At 43.6% G+C, this 19604-nt stretch overlaps 1 protein-coding gene across 1 annotated transcript in view; it reads left to right on the forward strand.

Moving 5' to 3' along the window:
• Window positions 1-19604, forward strand: part of LOC126281765 (uncharacterized) — a 51322-nt gene that overhangs the window by 23217 nt on the left and 8501 nt on the right. Inside the window, exon 3 of the mRNA XM_049980963.1 lies at window positions 4002-4117. Coding sequence (XP_049836920.1) covers window positions 4002-4117 — 116 coding nt within the window. The remainder of the gene's footprint in view (window positions 1-4001; window positions 4118-19604) is intronic.

A 19604-nucleotide genomic window follows, 5' to 3' on the forward strand; every position in this document is an offset into this window, starting at 1 on the left:
ATCAGAGAGATTAGAGCCCACACAGAGGCATACCGACAATCCTTCTTTCCACGAGCAATACGAGACTGGAATAGAAGGGAGAACCGATAGAAGTACGTAAAGTACCCTCCTCCGCACACCGTCAGGTGACTTGCGGAGTATGGGTGTAGATGTAGAAGTGACATCTGGCGTTCCGCAAGGTAGTGTCATAGGCCCTCTACTTTCGTGATTTGCATAAATGATCTAGGTGATAATCTGAGTAGCTCTCTTAGATTGTTTCCAGATGACACTGTAATTTACCATCTAGTAAAATCATCAGACGATCTAGAGAGGATTTCTGTATGGTGCGAAAAGTGGCAATTGGCACTAAACAAGGCAAAGTGCGAGGTCATCCACAAGGGTGCTAAAAGAAATCCGACAAATTTTGGGTATACGATAAATCTCACAAATCTAAGGGCTGTCAATTCGACTAAATACCTAGGAATTACAATTACAAACAACTTAAACTGGAAAGACCACATAGATAATATTGTGGGGAAGGCGAAACAAAGACTGCGCTTTGTTGGCAGAACACTTAGAAGATGCGACAAAGCCACCAAAGAGACAGCCTACATTACACTTGCCCATCCTCTGCTGGAATATTGCTCCGCTGTGTGGAATCCTTACTAGGTAGGATTGACGGAGGACATCGAAAAAGTGCAGAGGAGAGCAGCTCGTTTCGTGTTATAGCGCGACAGGGGAAAGAGTCACAGATACGATACGCGAGCGGGGTGGCAGTCATTGTAACAAAGGCGATTTTCTTTGCGGCGAGATCTATTTGTGAAATTTCAATCACCAACTTTCTCTTCCGAATGTGAAAATATTTTATTGGCACCTACCTGCGTAGGAACAAATGATGATGATAATAAAATAGGAGAAATCAAAACTCGAGCGGAAAGATTTAGGTGTTCCTTTTCCCCACGCGGCGTTATTCCAATATTACCTGTTTCAGACATATCCATCATCAGATATCTTTGATAATACAAAAGTTGCATGTTGTAGCAGTAACTGTTTCAAAGAGACTGCTTGTGACTGTTGCTACAACAACATATACCGTAAATTTTGTATCTACGTGCAGCATTCCGTTCCTAGACTACCTGATGATGACTTTCTCCGAAACATGTAATATCGCAATAATAAAGTCAGCTTCCATCCAGTCAATGACTGCCTCCTCATCGACCTACTCAACATTTTGCAGACTGCACTTGTTGCTTCAAGTGCGATGGAAGTTGCTTCTGGTATCTAAAGAGATGTCCTTTCAACCTGTTCCATTGTCCATTTTTTCATATGTTCCTTTCCTCTCCGATCTCATAGAGAACTTCCTCATTACTGATATTATCGGTACCTTTAACTAGCACCACCCTCCTGGTTCACATTTTCTCCGATTCTTTGATCCTAAAAGTTTCGAGTTTTCACTCGGGCCGTATTCCATACCAGTAGTCCTCATTTGCCAATGGTTTCTCTCTTTATACCTGATAGATTGTTTATGTCTTCCCTGCTTCGTCCGCCAGTCATTATTATCCTTCCTAAGTAGAAGAATTACTTCGCTTGGCCAATTACGTGGCCCCCAATTTTGATGTTAAGTTTGTCACAATATGTTGCACTATCGAACGCTTTCTGTAAGTATAGAAAAACAAAAACTACCTTTAGGCCTATAGGCACAGTTAGCATAATACCGTGTGTGAAATTTCGTACGAGCAATGCTTTCTAAATCAGTACTGATTTATAAACAGAAGTTTTATTCCCTCATGGAAACCATCTAAATTTGAGCTTAGAATATACGATCGTCGTTCCATAAATAATGCCCCACATTTTTTTTAAAAGCCATTAATATGCACAAACAAACGTCCTTTTTAGTGGTTCACATTTGATGTTTGTTCTGCGTGCTGGTGAAGTTTCGAACGTTTCTGGAAGATGGAAGAGCCATAGTGCAGCGTGAAAATGGCGTCTACATATGACTCAGGTTACAATCAGCGTTTGTTATAGGATTCTTGTGTGCAGAAAAAGAAACCGTGGTGAACACCCATAAATGTTTGTGTGTGGTGTATGGTGATGTGGCAGTTGATAGGAGTACAGTTGGGCGATGGATAAGGAAAGTTACAGCCTCAGGAATTGCAGAAAGAGAGCTCCATTATCAGCCACGCTCAGGACGTCCTGTCACAGCCACTGCTCCAGACATGCCGAATCGTGCAGATGCCATTATTCGTGTCGACCGGCGTATTACAACTCGACAACTGAGAACACATTTTGGAGATGACGAGAGTGATGCACTGAAATCATGCCTGTGCCTATAGGACGAGAGCTTTCACCAGCAGGGAATACATTCTCTTCCACAACGTTCGCGTACGGCCATAGAACGTGATGGATATTACGTAGAAAAATAGGGCATAGAGAAGACATGTTGTTGTATATTGCTACCAAATTCTGACTATTAACGATAAATATGTTCTGAGAAAAAAACGTGGGGTATTACTTACAAAACGACCATCGTACTCAAGGATCCTGCAACTGATCTATAATGTGGCACATCCGTCCTATTGTCCTTATAAATCGGAGTAATTTGTGCTGTTTGCCAGTGCCTTGGGAAGTTCACGGTGTAAGAGAGCCACTGTAAGTGTAACCTATGAAAGTGGCCAGTGCTGTAGAGTACTTACTGAAAACCTGAGTTCCATTCGAGTCATGAGACGTCATAGTAAGATAACCACTCCGCCGATAATTTTAGAAATGTTTTTTCCCAACAATCTATCTAGGTATCCGAAACATACCGTAATATTTACCGATTGTTCGAAATATGGGAAATATTTCGGGAGCTCTGTTTTTAATGTTATGTTACCAAAAACCGCCTCCCGACTAACTTCTTATACTCTAAGCTGTAGGCGACGATGAGTGGACTGGGGGAGTCGTTATTTCAAGATCGTGGGAAGTTTCTTGTCTACTCCTGCTATCTTAATGCATCCCGGGCAATCCAACACACGCATCCGTCAAGTAAATTTGCCCAAACCTCACAGGTCGCTGTCATTGTGCTACAGAGGCAGAGAAAGGGAGTGGTATTCTTCTGCTTACCTGCCTTCACGACAACAGAAGCACACGAGATAGCAGACAGAGCAGCGAAAGCTGGCTGACAGAAAATGCCTGCTGCTCACCGTTTTTCGTTCCTTGATAGGATAGCGAAGAAACTGATGTCTGAATAAGAGGGAAATTCGGAAGAAGTAATGAGCAAATATCTGTCACCAACGAAACTGACAATCCAACCGTGGCTCACTTCCTTCCAGTCTGAGAGAAGGGAGAAAATGGTCATTCTGATACAGGAGGATACCCGTTGAAATAAGCTTAGCTCCTCCAAACAGAAGATACAGTCCGAATGAAGGGCTTCTGTGGTACTGTCACACAGCAGCACTTTCTACATTCCTGTGTTTTATACGCCGAGCCAGCCGCGGTGGCCGGAAGGTTCTACGCGCTTCATTCCGGAACCACGCTCCTACTATGGTTGCAGGTTCGAATCCTGCCTCGGGCATGGATGTGTGTGATGTCCTTAGGTTAGTTAGGTTTAAGTAGTTCTAAGTCAAGGGGACTGATGACCTTAGATGTTAAGTCCCATAGTGCTTAGAGGCATTTGAACCATTTTATACACTGACAGGAGGGACACATTTGGCCATCGAAAAGACTTTACCACAATTTTAAACGATGATAGGACGATTAAAGGAAACAGGTAAGCTTCTAAGTGACATCAGACCTCCTCCCACATTTGTTTCGAGGAAATTTTGATGGTTACACATTGAAGTGGTATTGGTTGAGTTCTGACACTTTGTTTGCCGATGACACGGCATCATTAACATTCCTGTAAATATATTCACTGCCTCCCAAGACGTAATGTTGTTGACACTGGTAATAGATGTTGGTGTTTTTCTTCGTGGAAAATAAAACTGTAATTACACATGAATCACTAGTGTTATTCTTATCACCATATCTAAAATTTGTTTCAGGTATTGAAAGAAAATTTTCTGGCGATGTTTACAGACCACAGCCTTGGCACAATGGGAAAACTGACTTGTCCTCATCAGTTGAGATAGTGCCTATCCGTCGTTGTGAGGAGAACAAGGTTAGTGCCTTTGCCCAAAAATCAGATTGCAAGTTAAATATATATGTATGTAATCCTTAACAAGAAAACCATTGAATCTTCAATACCTCTCAAAGGATATAATAGTTGAGCGTAATAACACTATTAATTTAAGAAATGTGCACATGTAATATTTATACGGTTCCAAAATATGAAAGGCAGCGGGTCTTCGAGATACTAAAATATGATAAACATTCTTCCGTGCCCTGCTTTATGGGCGAGTAAAAATAGTTCTGCGTGTTTATGCTGAATAAAAACGTGAGCGTACAGCTACTCGTAGAGGCTGCAGTCGCCCGACTCATAAGCTGACCTTACGGTACAGCACGCGAAATGAGTGAGAGCAGGAGAAGAAGCACAGCTTTCAATAAGTAATTCATGTACAGATTCCCGAGAGGGCTCACCCAGAACTGGCTTAGAATACGCATTTCGCACCTTAGCACGTAGAGTTGCGAGTTGCCAATGTTACAGTAGGTTCATAGCGCGTTTCAGCAACCTCATGATCAGCAGCATGGCTGAGAGAGATTAAATACTCTGTCGTAAAAAAGGTATACCTGGAAAAACGAAGTCGATTTTGATCCGATGACGCATATGCCACTTGGCGGACAGTAGATGTACTGATAGTGATTTGAACGTTGTCCTCCAACAGATAGCGTAGTGGCGTAGCTACCAGAGTGCTATCTGTGTCTACCATTTAATAGAGAATGCTCGCAGCCAGAAGGCTCAGTGGCCTGCAAACGTGTGATGCAAGCAGGCAACCATGCCCCAGAGACACACTCGTGTTCCCACAACCAATTGAGCGAGTTCGAAAGGGAAGTGTGGCCTTCCGAATGGCGGGGTAGTCCTTCTGAAGAATTGCCCCACAAGTTGGACGTGCTGCATCACTTGCGCAATACAGATTGGTCCATTGATAGTGACCGGGCAAAATATCTCACGAAATAAGCATCAAACGAAACTTGTCTAGCTTGAAGGGGGAAACCAGATGGCGCTATGGTTCGCCCTCTAGATGGCGCTGCCATAGGTCAAACGGATATCAACTGCGTTTTTTTAATAGGAACCCCCATTTTCATTACATATTCGTGTAGTACGTAGAGAAATATTAATGTTTTAGTTGGACTATTTATTTCGCTTTGTGATAGATGGCGCTGTAATAGTAACAAACATGTAAGTACGTGGTATCACGTAACATTCCGCCAGTGCGGACGGAATTTGCAGTGTGATACATCGCATGTGTTAAAATGGACCGTTTACCAATTGCGGAATAGGTCGATATCGTGTTGATGTATTGCTATTGTGATCAGAATGCCCAACGGACCGTTCGCCTGATAGTTACTTTTTTTAGGAAAGAGGAAGTGTTCAGCCATACGTGATACGTCAACCACGACCTGCAACAAATGATGATGCCCAAGTAGGTGTTTAAGCTGCTGTCGCGGCTAATCCGCACATCAGTAGCAGACAAACTGCGCGATAATTTCGAATCTCAAAAACGACGGTGTTAAGAATGCCACATCAACATCAATTGCACCTGTACCATATTTCTATGCACCATGAATTGCATGGCGACGACTTTGTACGTCGCGTACAGTTCTGCCACCGGGCACAAGAGAAATTACGGGACGATGGCAGATTTTTTGCACTCGTTCTTTTAGCGACGAACAGCGGTAACGTAAACCGGCATAATATTCACTATTGGCCAACAGAAAATCAACGAAGGCTGCGACAAGTGGACATCAGCGACCTTGGCGGGTTAATGTATGGTGCGGAAGGATAATTGGCCCCCATTTTATCGATGGCAATCTAAATGGTCCAATGTTTGCTGATTTCCTACGTAATGTTCTACCGATGTTACTACAAGATGTTTCACTACATGACAGAATGGCGATGTACTTACAACATGATGGATGTTCGGCACGTAGCTCGCGTGCGGTTGAAGCGGTATTGAACAGGATATTTTATGACGGGTGGATTTCTTTTTGTGGGAAAGCTGAAGTATATTTGCTATCGTGATCCACCAACAACGCCTGACAACATGCGTCAGCGTATTGTCAATGCATGTGCGAACATTACAGAAGGTGAAATATTCACTGTTGAGAGGAATGTCATTATACGTATTGCCAAATCCATTGAGGTTGACGGACATCATTTTGAGCATTTATTGCATTAATGTGGTATTTACAGGTAATCACGCTGTAACAGCATGCGTTGTCAGAAATAAGTTCACAAAGGTACATTATCACATTGGAACAACCGAAATAAAATGTTCAAACGTACCTACGTTCTGTGTTTTAATTTTAAAAAACTATCTGTTACCAACTTTTCGTCTAAAATTGTGAGCCATATGATTGTGACTATTACTGCGCTATCTGTCACAAAGCGGAAAAAGGAGTCCAGCGAAAACATTCATATTTCTTTACTTACTACAAGAATATGTAATAAAAATGAGGGTTCCTATATTTTTAAAAAGGCAGTTGATATCCGTTTGACCTATGGCTGCGCCATCTAGCGGGCCAACAATAACACCATCTGGTTTCCCCCTTCAAGCTAGACAGGTTTCGTTCTTTGTAGTTCTTTGTAGTTTTTTCGTTTGACGCTTATGTCGTGAGATATTAGGCCCGGTCACGATCAATGGACCACCCTGTATACTAGAGCCAGTGGTCACGTGAATTTTGAATTTTCTCACACTCCTACACGATTTTCTGGATGTCCGCGCAGCACAAACTCCCGCTAGAGTCTTCGTATTCTGATGGCAGCAATGGTGGATCGCACAGCTGCTACAGCACAGATAATGGGGTTATGAGCCCAGATGTGTCAACACGAACTGTTGCCCACTTGTCATTAGAAGTGGTACTATTGGTGCGCGAACATGTGGCCCACTCACGCTACAACATCGACGTGCACGACTCTAGTGGTGTTGTCAGAGTATCACTTGGAAGATGGACTGACGCTCCGTGGTATTTAGCGATGGAAACAGGTTCTGCAGGTGATGGACGTTTGCAGGTACGGCGTACACTTGGTGAGCACTGTTTCGTAGAGTGCATTCGTCCAAGACGCATTGGCCACAACCGAGGCATTATGCCCTTTCGTACAATGAGCTGAAACACTTTTTCAGCTTAAGTATTTTTGGGTGTGACGCTAATCAGCGCTCCGTACATGCAGCATGTTGCTCGACCCGTCCTTTTGCCGTTCGTTCAACAGGAAGGTGACGTGTTTTTCCAACAGGGTAATGTTCGCATACTCGCTGACCGTGCTCTGCAAGACGTGAAACAACTTCCCTGGCCAGAACGATATCCGGATTTGCATCCAATCGAGCGGATGTAAGATGCAATGGGACAGGAAGTGGATCATGGCGTACCAGGCGTGTTATAACATATCGAAGGACAGTATTCGCCCTCTGTACGACTTGATGCATTGCCCCCGTTGAGACTACACAACGCACCAATATGAGTGTTTCAGCATGAGTCGATACCTGGTACATCAGAAACGTTTGTGCTATTGATCGGTAAATGCAATCATTTCATGAAACCCATATGCGCAGTTTCAACAATTAATCTTAAGTGAATTGGAAACCTCTGAAATGCTGTACATTTTTTCCCGGCAGTGCATGAACACACTTAGGGACGGTTCAACGTCAGGCACGATATAATACCCCCGTGGGGCTGTACGGGGTGAGTCACCTAACATTACCGCTGGATATTTTTCGTAAACCACATCAAATACTGACGAATAGATTCCACAGACCGAACGTGAGGCGAGGGGCTAGTGTAATTGGTTAATACAAACCATACAAAAATGCACGGAAGTATGTTTTTTAATACAAACATACGTTTTTTTTAAAAATGGGACCCTGTTAGTTTTGTTAGCACATCTGAACATGTAAACAAATACGTAATCAGTGCCGTTTGTTGCATTGTAAAAAATTAATTACATCTAGAGATATTGTAACCTAAAGTTGACGCTTGAGTACCAATCCTCTGCTGTTCGATCGTGTGTGTCGGAGAGCACCGAATTACATAGGGATCCAAAGGGAACGGTGATAGACCTTAGGTACTGAAGAGACTGGAACAGCACATTACGTCCACATGCTAACACCTTTTTATTGGTCTTTTTCACTGACGCACATGTACATTACCATGAGGGGTGAGGTACACGTACACACGTGGTTTCCGTTTTCAATTACGGAGTGGAATAGAGTGTGCCCCGGCAAGTCAGGCCAATAGATGTTCAATGTGGTGGCCATCATTTGCTGCACACAATTTCAATCTCTGGCGTAATGAATGTCGTTCACGCCGCATTACATATGTTGTAATGTCGCCGCAGGCTGCCGCAATACGTTGTTTCATATCTTCTGGGGTTGTAGGCACATCACGGTACACATTCTCCTTTAACGTACCCCACAGAAAGAAGTCCAGAGGTGTAAGATCAGGAGAACGGGCTGGCCAATTTATGCGTCCTCCACGTCCTATGAAACGCCCGTCGAACATCCTGTCAAGGGTCAGTCCAGTGTTAATTGCGGAATGTGGAGGTGCACCATCACGCTCATACCACATACGTCGACGCGTTTCCAGTGGAACATTTTCCAGTGGGACATTTTCGAGCAACGTTGGCAGATCATTCTGTAGAAACGCGATGTATGTTGCAGCTGTTTGGGCACCTGCAATGAAGTGAGGACTAATGAGGTGGTCGCCAATGATTCCGTACCATACATTTACAGTCCACGGTCGCTGTCGCTCTACCTGTCTGAGCCAGCGAGGATTGTCTACGGACCAGTAATGCATGTTCCGTAGATTCACTGCCCCGTGGTGTGTGAAACCCGCTTCATCGGTAAACAGGTAGAACTGCAACGCATTCTCTGTTAATGCCCATTGACAGAATTGCACTCGATGATTAAAGTCATCACCATGTAATTGCTGATGTAGCGACACATGAAACGGGTGAAAGCGGTGACAAAGCAGTATGCCCATGACACTACTTTGACTCAGTCCACCGGCTCTCGCAATGTCCCGTGTACTCATGTGTGGGTTCATGGCAACAGCAGGTAACACACCAACTGCACCCGCTTCTCCTGTGACGGGCCTCTTACGGACCCGTTTGCGTGCTACGACCATACCTGTTACATACAGTTGGCGGTAGATGTTTTGCAATGTGCGGCACGTTAGATGCTCTGTCCTGGTACCGTTCTGCATACACCCTGCAGGCTTCAGCTGCATTTCGTCGACACTCGCCATAGATGAGTATCATCTCCGCCTTTTCGAATACACCATGGTCACAGTTCCTACAACACTACACTATCACAGACGTTTGGTTCACGGTGTACTACAGTTGGTCTGCGTGCGGAGACGAATGCAGAATAACAATAGCAGCAAGCGCTACATGCGGACACTGCGACAGCTAGACCAAACCACAACAGTGCACTACAGCCACACTCGTAAACACGGTCGTCATCGAAACATGTCCCTACAGATGCTGCTCGCCGACCGTGGCCCGTGTTTGTTACAACACGCAACTGAACGTCGGAGGTTTCAAGCATCAACTTTAGGTTACAATATCTCCTGATGTAATTTACATTTTACAATGCAACAAACGGCACTGATTACGTATTTGTTTATATGTTCAGATGTGCTAACAAAACTAACGTGGTTCCATTTTTGAAAAAACCTGGGTTTGTGTTAAAAAACATACTTCCGTGCATTTTTGTATGGTTTGTATAAACCAATTACACTAGCCCATCTCCTCACGTTCGGTCTGTGGAATCAGTTCGTCAGTATTTGATGTGGTTTACGAAATATATCTAGCGGTAACGTTAGGTGACTCACCCTGCATAGAAATGCGAGGTTGGTACTACTTTCGAAAGGTGAGGGCGCATGACTTGGAAAATGTCGTTATCTTTTACCAAAGCTCATTAAATGAAAGCGAGACGATACACGGTAAAGGATGTAGATAGTTGCGAATAAGCACACAATTAAGAACAAGCGTTTCAGTGCTTTTGTTAGTTTACAAAGCTTAATTCTTAGTCACTGCGTGTTTTGGTATTTGAGAGGTATAGTAGTGCATTGTACTAACGGTAACGTGTACATTCGCGCAATCGTTATTTGTTTGTTCGTTTCGGATAACCAGTAACCGTTGAAACAACTCGATCAGGATCTCCTATGCTGAAGCACCAGGAGACTATCGAAACATATATTTAGCTTCCTCTGTTTTCGAAGCTTAAATCCCAGAGTTTCTAATAGTAGAAAGGATAGGGTGTGTGCATACTGCGTGCGGTCGCAGGAGGAGTTGGCAGCAGTTCGCATGTGCAAGCTTCTGCTTCGGGATGTAGTTATCGGGAGCTCCAGTATTACGCGCGGTATGGAGCCCTTTTGGGAAATACTGTCCTGAGCCAGATATGTGCACTCGGTATGTCTGCCGCTGGAGCCTCTCGCGAGATGTGGAGGGCGATGCGGTACTCTACCCCAGTTGTCGCTCATGTAGGGACCAATGACGATTGTCCTCATTTCCTACAGGCGGCTGGAGGAAGTGCTGAAGACTATTGGCCTCGCTCGCGGGGTACAAGTAGACATCACAATTTACAGCATCGTTCCCAGAGTCGATTGGTGTAACTTTGCTTTGGAGCCGAGTGGAAAGTGTCATCAAAGGCCCCGTCGATTCTGTGACGGTCAGATTTGTGGAACTGCGTTATAGTGTTCATAGTTGTAGTATGCGCTACACAAAGGAAGCTGCTACCTGGGCAGCAGAGCTCTTTTGAAGTGCACATCAGGGCTCTTTAGGCAAGGAGGCAGTTCGAGGTCCTCTGATGAATGCTCGTCAGTCGATAAGCAGAGAACGAAATTAGATTTCGTACATACTAGAGACACTTTGTCTGCCAAAATTTTACCAGTGAAGTGTTGAAATATTCGTAATGAAGTTCCAGGATTTACAGCACTCAGATTATTCTCGGCACCGAGAGGTAGCTGAATCCGCAAGTAGAAATGTCTGCGATACTTAGCGAATCATGGAACATATATCGGAAAGACAGATTGGACGTCATAGTAGGGACAATGTTCATTGTCTCTACTGAGGTCGAATTTGAGCGTGACAATGAAGTTATATGGACGCGTGTAACAGGTTTAGAAGAAATCAAGAAAACTGATGGATGTTTTGGGCCGCCTGGTGCCGCTGTTACCGTTTCAGACTCGTTCAAGGAAAGTCTACGGCGAGTGTAGCGAAAATACTCTGTTCATGCTGTATTAGTTGGAGGTGGCGTCAACCTACAGGATATAGAATGATACGTTTATGGATTCACTGCAGTTAGTACGGACAAACAGTTTTGTGACTTAAGAATGAACACATTTTCCGAAAACTGTCTTGAACAACTAGCTGGACAACCCACACGCAGTGTAAGTACTTTGGACCTTGTACCTACAAAGACGTTTGATCTTATCGACAGTGTCGGGTTAGAAATAGGCATTATCAACCACGATGTCATCATAGTGATGATGGTTACTAAAGTTAATAAATCCGTCAAGAAGACAAGGAGAGTGTTTATTCTAGAAAAAGCAGATATACAGTTGTTAGAATCCCACTTAGACAAAGAATGGAAATTATTTCTCTGGTTTAACAGGCGCGGAGGAGATTATGAGCAGAGTTTAAACTGATACAAGAACGTAGGCTTCCGCGGCCGGTATCATAGTGATTAAAATTCTTCTGGGTATTATGAAGCGTCATTGCTAAAAACTAACAACAATAATAAATGAAAAGCGACGTTTCGGCCTAATTGCAACGAGTTTCCGCAGGGCACGACTGGTTTAGCATGGGGATAGGTGCTTCTATTTATTACAGACTATCGATGTCTGACGTCACTGTTGTAAAACTTTTAATTGGCCCTCTAATGTGATTGGCTAGTCATGACGTAAGGGAAGACGGAAGGGGAGAGGCTATTCGTGGATGTCCATGTCTTCAACGATTGGTATCTGCCCGCCAATCAGCGTTCGGCTTCTGGTCGTCAAGTTTTCCTATTGGTGTGCGCAGAAGTGGACTGACAGTTGCTCTACAGCTGTCTATGCAGATACGTCAGTGTTCCGTGTAGCTTCTGCCCCACGACCGCTCGCGGCCCGTTGGAATGGGATGGCCAGCAGGAAGCCCGAGTACTGGCGAAAGAATCGTGGATGCGAGAACGCAAAATACGGGAGGCGATCGAAATTATTAAGCAGCTTGAAATCAACAGAGAAGATGGCTACAAACTCCCTGCATCCTGGCTGCCCGCCATCCCAGTCCAACTGGCCACGAGCGGTCACGGGGCAGAAGCTACACGGGACACGGACGTATCTGCACAAACAGCTGTAGAGCAATTGTCAGTCCACTTCCGCGCACACCAACAGGAAAACTTGACGACCAGAAGGCGAACGCTGATTGGCGGGAAGATACCAATCGTTGACGACATGGACATCCACGAATAGCCTCTTTCCTTCCAGCTTCCCTTACGTCATGACTAGCCAATCATATTAGAGGGCCAATTAAAAGTTTTACAACAGTGACGTCAGACAACGATAGTCTGTAATAAATAGAAGCACCTATCCCCACGCAAAGCCAGTCGTGTAAGTGGGGAAAGGGTAGAAAGGACCGCCTGTTGTTTAATAATCAATCACGTAAAATGCTGAGGAAACAGCGATAGTTACACTCTTGGTACAAAAAAGATGTGTACAGGCAAAAGTTAGTAGAAATTTGTGCGTCCGTAATGAGATCAATGCACGAAACAGCGTTATATATTAACGATATTGCCGAGAATGGAGGAAAACTCAGGTCATACGTAAAATCTCTAAGCGGGTCCAAGGCATCTACACAGACACATGTCGCCCACCCTGGGATGGCAGTACCAGACAGCAATAGTAAAGCTGTAGTCTTCAATCCACATTTAAGAAATCATTCACACTGGAGAAACCAAGAAACATTCTGCCTTGTGAAAGTCGTGCTGACTCCCACATGGAGGACAAAACCTGGCATCCATGTAGAGAAGTAACTGAAAGAGTTGAAAACAAACACCAGGTAAAGATGGAATCGCAATTCGATTTTACAGACAGTATTCTGTAGCATAGGCCCCTTGGTTAGCTTGCATTTATTGCGAATCTCTGACCCACCTAAAAGTTTCAAGTGAATGGAAAAATGTGCAGATGACTCCTATATATAAGAAAGGTAAAGGATAGAGACGCACAATTACAGAGCAATATTTTTAACAACGGCTTGCTGTAGAATTTTTCAACTCATGATGAGTTCGAATATAATAAATTTCCTTGAGACAGAAAAGCTTATGTGCACAAACCACCACAGATTTAGAAAACATCGCACACGTGAAACTCAGCTTGAGCTGTTTCACATGATTTCCAACAAACCATAGATGGAGCGCAACAAGTAGATAACATATTCCTAGATTCCCGAAAGGCATTGCGCACTGCTGGCTGCTTACAAAGGTTCGAGCATACGGTCTAGGTTCCCAGATATGTAAGCGGCTAGAAGACGTTTTAAGTATTACAACCCAGAGTGCGGTGTTTGACGTTGAAAGTTCATCAGAGACAGGGGTATAGTCAGAAGCGCCCCAGGGAAATGTGAGAGGACCACGTTTATGTTTATCCTGTACATCTATAAATGACCTAAAGGACAGGGTGAACAGTAGTTTACGGCCGTTGGCTGATGACGTGATATACGAAAAGGTGTGGTCAACGAATGACTGTACAAGATGACTTCACAAAATTTCTAGTTGGTGTGATGAATGGCAACTAGCTCTAAATGTAGAAAATTGTAAGTTAATGCGGATGAGTAGGAAGAACCTGTAACGGTCGAACAGAGCATTAACAGGGTGCTGCTTCATGCAGCCACTTCCATTAAATACAGTAACGCCCCGTGGACAGAAAACCCTAATTAACAAACTCTGTGAAAACTTAAAGTAGGGAAGTGAGTCATCTTATCACTGACAACAACTTTCTTTCTTTCTTTTGCTTGTGTCGTTTTTCCCACGGATACGCAGGGTCGGCATGGTTAATCGGATGTGGCAATGTTAGTTGAAGGGGTTGAAACGTCCTCTTAGAAAAATTATACATGACTGTGCTTAAACTGACACACAATATTTTTTAGCGCAACGCAATCTGACTTTCAATAATCCCTACAAAAGAATGGCCCTGACTAACATTAACCTATACCTTTCACAAATCACTTACCTCACAAAAATCTTCGTTACTCGAACTACTGCAATACAGCGAGCGCCACTACTCCCAGCTAAATAAAAAATTCAAACTACTGAATGCACTAACTACTGATAGGCATAGTTAGCAAATGAAAGATTTTGATAGAGAACAAACAATGTATTTACGTTAATAGTGTTCAAAAGTCATAATATATATAGCAGTTCATGACATCCAGTCTTACAAATGTACTGTGTCTATGGACACATGTCCAGATAAAAATTCCGCCATCTCTCTCCCCACATCCACCACTGCTGGCGGCTCACCTCCAACTGCGCGGCGCTACGCGCTGGTAACAGCCAACTGCCCAACACCACAGTAGCGAATATTACAACAATGCCACCCAGCAACAGACAGCACACAGCACAGCCAATGATTTTCATACAGAGCGCTATGTGGCGTTACCAATATAAAAACCTAAACAGCCTACTTACAGGGTGGCCGGATGCCCTTCCTGCCACGACCCCGTACCCCCCAGGAAGAAATTAGAGAACCCAAACTATCTGCGACTAGTGTAATTCATGGAATAGTGCGAAAGTGTTCAGATGTCTGCGAGCCGTGTAACTGAGGCGGGACGTGGAGACCAGCCCGGTATTAACTTACGGGGATGTGGAAAACCGTCTAAAAACCACATTCAGGCTGACCAGCACACCGGGCCTCGTCGTCAATATGGTAGGCGGATTCGATCCGAAGCTGGTGCGCCTACCCGAGTCCAGGAAGGAGCGCGTTAGCGCGCTGGGTTTACCTGGCGGGTTGTCAGTGCCAACAACTATTGGTGATAAAAAATTAATCACACTGATAATGTTTTGATTAACAACTATAACACTTAAAACTGACAGTAACATACAAAAGAGGAGATAAAAGGAAATGATTGTCATGCAGTGTCTTATAAATATCTATAGAATAAATTTAAAGTCATATGAACGAAGGTTAAATCCGAGAGGGTAATTCGGTCAAAGATAACATTTACAATGGAAGAGAGTTGTAGCCGCGTCGAAAAGGAAATTCAATGCCCCTACAATGCAACTCTGATATGGAAATGTTTAGTTACTTGCTCTTGAGTCGCTCTAGAGTGCTATTGCGATAGGCTTCTGGTAGCAAACGCTATTAGATTGTTTCAGTCGTGAATGTTCGATAGTTCGGCAGAGAGAAACTAAAGCCATACTCAGTCATTCGACTGAATAAAGTAATCTTTACCGTTATCAACGCGACGGTGATATAACTGAGTGATACTGATGTAACTGGACTTAAACTTCGGACTGAAGAACAGTTGCGAACGTGATAGTAATGGATCAGTGACACGAAAAGTATGCGTAGTCTTGAGTTGGGCACAATAATACAAAATCATTAAGAAAAACCAGTACGCCGTTCAATCAAAAGTTGTTGTCAACGTCACGATTACTGGCCTGATGACAAGTTAATCTCGAATGACATATCGGTGTGTGTGCGTGATAGGGAGAAACAATTAACTCCCAAAAGATTAATAAACTATTAGTCAAGAGATAAATCAGATGTGTCGCCTACATGATTCAAGGAATAATATTACGTGTGTTCTTATTAGTGATTGAGTCTTTTAAACATTTTAAGTGCGTGAAGACAGGAATAACAGACAGTGAAAGGTGAATAATATAAAAATCAGCATTACAGCATGTTGCAAGGACGTTACTTCACCATAAGGGATCTCTGGAGTTACGTTGGACCGTTGTTAATAATTTGACGTAGAACGGCATAGCAACGGAATTACGAACGGCAATTATTAATCCTAAGGCTGGCGTGAAAAACGTCCGTAACGATAGCATTAAGAACCAAGTGTTCACTGCTCAACGAAACAAACCGTGCATAAGATAAAAGATAAACAATTGATCAGTTAACACAAACTGATAAGACTGTCACGGAAGAAGAATAGAATATTTCTTAACTACGCGAGGAGTTGTGTTTTACGAAAGTTACAGGTACTGTTCCACGTCATACTGACGGGGATGAACATCATTAGGAGTCGCCTCTCCCCCCGACGGGTACAGAAAGAGGGAAGAGACGTCACAATACCTAGACGTCAAGTTGCAAAGCGAAATTAAATGCAATGAGCACGTCAGGTTGGTAATAGGGAAGACGAACCCTCGACTGCATTTTATTGGGAGAATTTTCGGAAAGTGTAGCTCATCTATAAAGAAGAGGGCGTGCAGTATGCTGGTGCGACCCATTCTTGGGTACTGTTCGAATGTTTGGGATCCCCACGACGTTGAATTAAAGCAAGAGACCGATGAAATTCAGATGCATGTAGCTAGATTTATTACCGGTAGGTCCGATAAGCAAGCAGGTACTATGTAGATGAACTCAAATGAGAATTCCTGGACGGAAGACGATGCTCTTTCGCAAGGCACTATTGTGCAAATTTCGAGGACCGCCATTGGCGACAGACTGCAGAACGATCCTACTGCCGCCAATATACACTTCGCTTCAGGATCATGAAGAAAAGATACGAGAAACTAGGGCTAATATGGAGGCTTTCAGACAGTCGTTTTTCCCGCCCTCTGCTTACGAGTGTAAGTGGAAAATAAATGATTAGCAGTGGTTCAAGACACCCTCCGCAATGCAGAGCACGGTGGTTAGCGGTGTATATATGTAGATGTAGCTATAAGTAGACCTTCAAAGGATTAATTCTTGTACTATCCTTTTAGGAGGCTCGTCCACAAATGGCTGGCTACGTGTATGACGTAACAGATGACCCCAGACTGAGAAGATTCAGTGCCACACAATAGTACTTCCGTAGTCACAGAGAGTACTTTTTTAACGACAAGAAACATAGCACGTCGAAGAGAGTCTGAAATATGAAAACAGTGTCTAGTTTCCCACTGTATGTGTAAGAGAGAGCTGATTCCAGAGACCAGGCAGAATTAAAATGCGAAATCAGGGACTATAAATGTTGTTGACGCTCGACTCGGATGCTAAAGTTGTGGCACCGCTACGGAAGAAACAACGAAAAGAACAGCAATGATTTTATGGCCCATTTCTGAATCGTTCCTCAAGGAGGCCTGACCAGAAATAACTGTGAAACGGTACAGAAAACCTAGGAAGTCCGAAATGAGAACTTCTTAATGTTTCCATTCTTCTTCTAATGTAGCCTGAAGTCATTAAACGTATCAAGTCTGAGAGACGCTCAACTTCGAGAGCGCATAAGGCACCGTCCTACTGTGTGCGTCGGAGATAGTTGGACTAAATTCAATAGCACGGACAAAAGCGTTGCTGTAGCACTGAATCAAATGCTTTTCGGAAGGCAAGTAATATTCTACTAACCTGATTCTCTGGATCCATGGCCTTTAGGGTGTCATGTAAGGAAATTGCTAATTCAACGGGATCGACGTTTTCAGAATCCATGATTGTTGGCAGCAAGGCATTCATTATGTTCGAGATACCTCATTATGAGCTCAGAATATATGCTAGGATTCTGTAACAAATGAACATGAATGAGGTTGGACGGTAATTTTATGGGTCGCTTCTTCTGACTGTGCTTTCTTCCAGTCACTAAGCACAGTTTTTTGTTTAAGGAATTTACCGAATATTATGGTTGGAACGGAAGGTAACTGAGCTACAGATTCTGTATGGTCTCTGACAGGGGGGTGGGGGGCGTTATCGATTACTGGATGTTAGCTGTTTCACAAGTCAAATGACACAAATATGTAAAAGGTGACTATTATTGAACTTTATGAAATAAAATCATCATAACTTCTGAAAGATTTGCGTTAGGCCGTTAGAACTGCACGGTTGGCCGCGGGGCGCGCATTACGGTTTCGTTTAGCGACGAAGTCCACTTCCATTTGGATGAGTTCGTCAATAAGCGAAACTGGCGCACTTAGGGCACTGAGAATCCACATTTCGAGATCGAGGAGTCTCTTCACCCTCAACGGGTGACTGTGTGGTGTGCAATGTCCAGTCACGGAATAATTGGTGAAATATCCTTGATGGCACGGTGACTACCGAACGGTATGTGAAGGTTTTCTACATCTACATGGATACTCTGCAAATCACATTTAAGTGCCTGGCAGAGGGTTCGTCGAAGATGATTTCCTCCCCATTATCCAAAGTGACCCTTATTTCGACAACATATCGTTCAAGAAGGCGGAGCTGGACCCCACCGAAGCTGGAGAATGCTTGAACAAAGTGTAAATCAACAACACCAAAACCATTGATGAGCTGAAAACAGCCACTCTGAAGGTTATCGACAGCATCAATGTTCTGACACTTCAGCGGCTCATGCAGAATTTCGCTATTCGTCGCTCCACATCATTGCCAATGATGACAGGCATATCGAACATATGATAACCTAAATCTGAATATCTGTAGTGACGTTTACATGTTGCATAAAGTGTGTGCACCCCGCCGTTTGTAACTAATTTAAGTTTTTTTCACAGATTTCAATAGTTGTCATCCTTTATGTCGCTCACCTGCAATGGCGTGACAAGTACAGGGTGGTCCAAAAGTCCGAAAACACTCTCATAAAATTCAAATGGAGTAGCTAACAAGGACACAGACTCCCTACACACGAGGAACGGGAAGGGGGGCATAGCCTATAGAGTTTCCCCCTTCCCGTTACTCGTGTGTAGGAACTCGGTTTCCTTGTTTGCTACTCCATTTGGATTTTATCAAGGTGTTTCCGGACTTTTGGACCACCCTGTAAATTAAGGTAGTACTCCTGTATGATGGTAAAAGAAAGTTTGTCAACAGAGCACAGTATTTCTGTTTATGCAGAAATTGATCAAGAATATATCGCCAAAGGTGTATTATGTAAGGCGGAATTCCTGTCCAATTTTATTAGCAAGTACGGAAACAAGAAGAACGGCAACATTCACAAGATGATTATGTATCCCCATATGCTCTACATATCTTTAAGCTCTCATTTAATCTTCCTTGTGTATCATATTATCAGCTCCCGAAAACAGTTTCTCCAACATTAACAAGCAGCACTAAACTCGTATTATTCTCTGCATGAACAAAGAGGCTAACTGCCTCTCACACATGTAGGGGGAAGAAGCAAACTGTGCTCTCATGTACACTGCTGGAAGAAGAATGCAGCACCCCTCAAGCACTGTGTTCAGTGGCTCCAGTGCCTTTATTAAGGGAGTGTGATAGTAGTTATTCATTTGTCATGGACGATCAGATGACGCTCAGGAGACCTGTCTGTGTATCCTCTGTTATGACACTGCAGGCAGAGTTTGCAGGTGAACTGTGTTTGTAACACACATTCTAGGGAACAACCGTGCCCCACC

The sequence above is a fragment of the Schistocerca gregaria genome, chromosome 7 (genome assembly GCF_023897955.1).
Source record: "Schistocerca gregaria isolate iqSchGreg1 chromosome 7, iqSchGreg1.2, whole genome shotgun sequence".
Classification (NCBI taxonomy): Eukaryota; Metazoa; Arthropoda; class Insecta; order Orthoptera; family Acrididae; genus Schistocerca; species Schistocerca gregaria.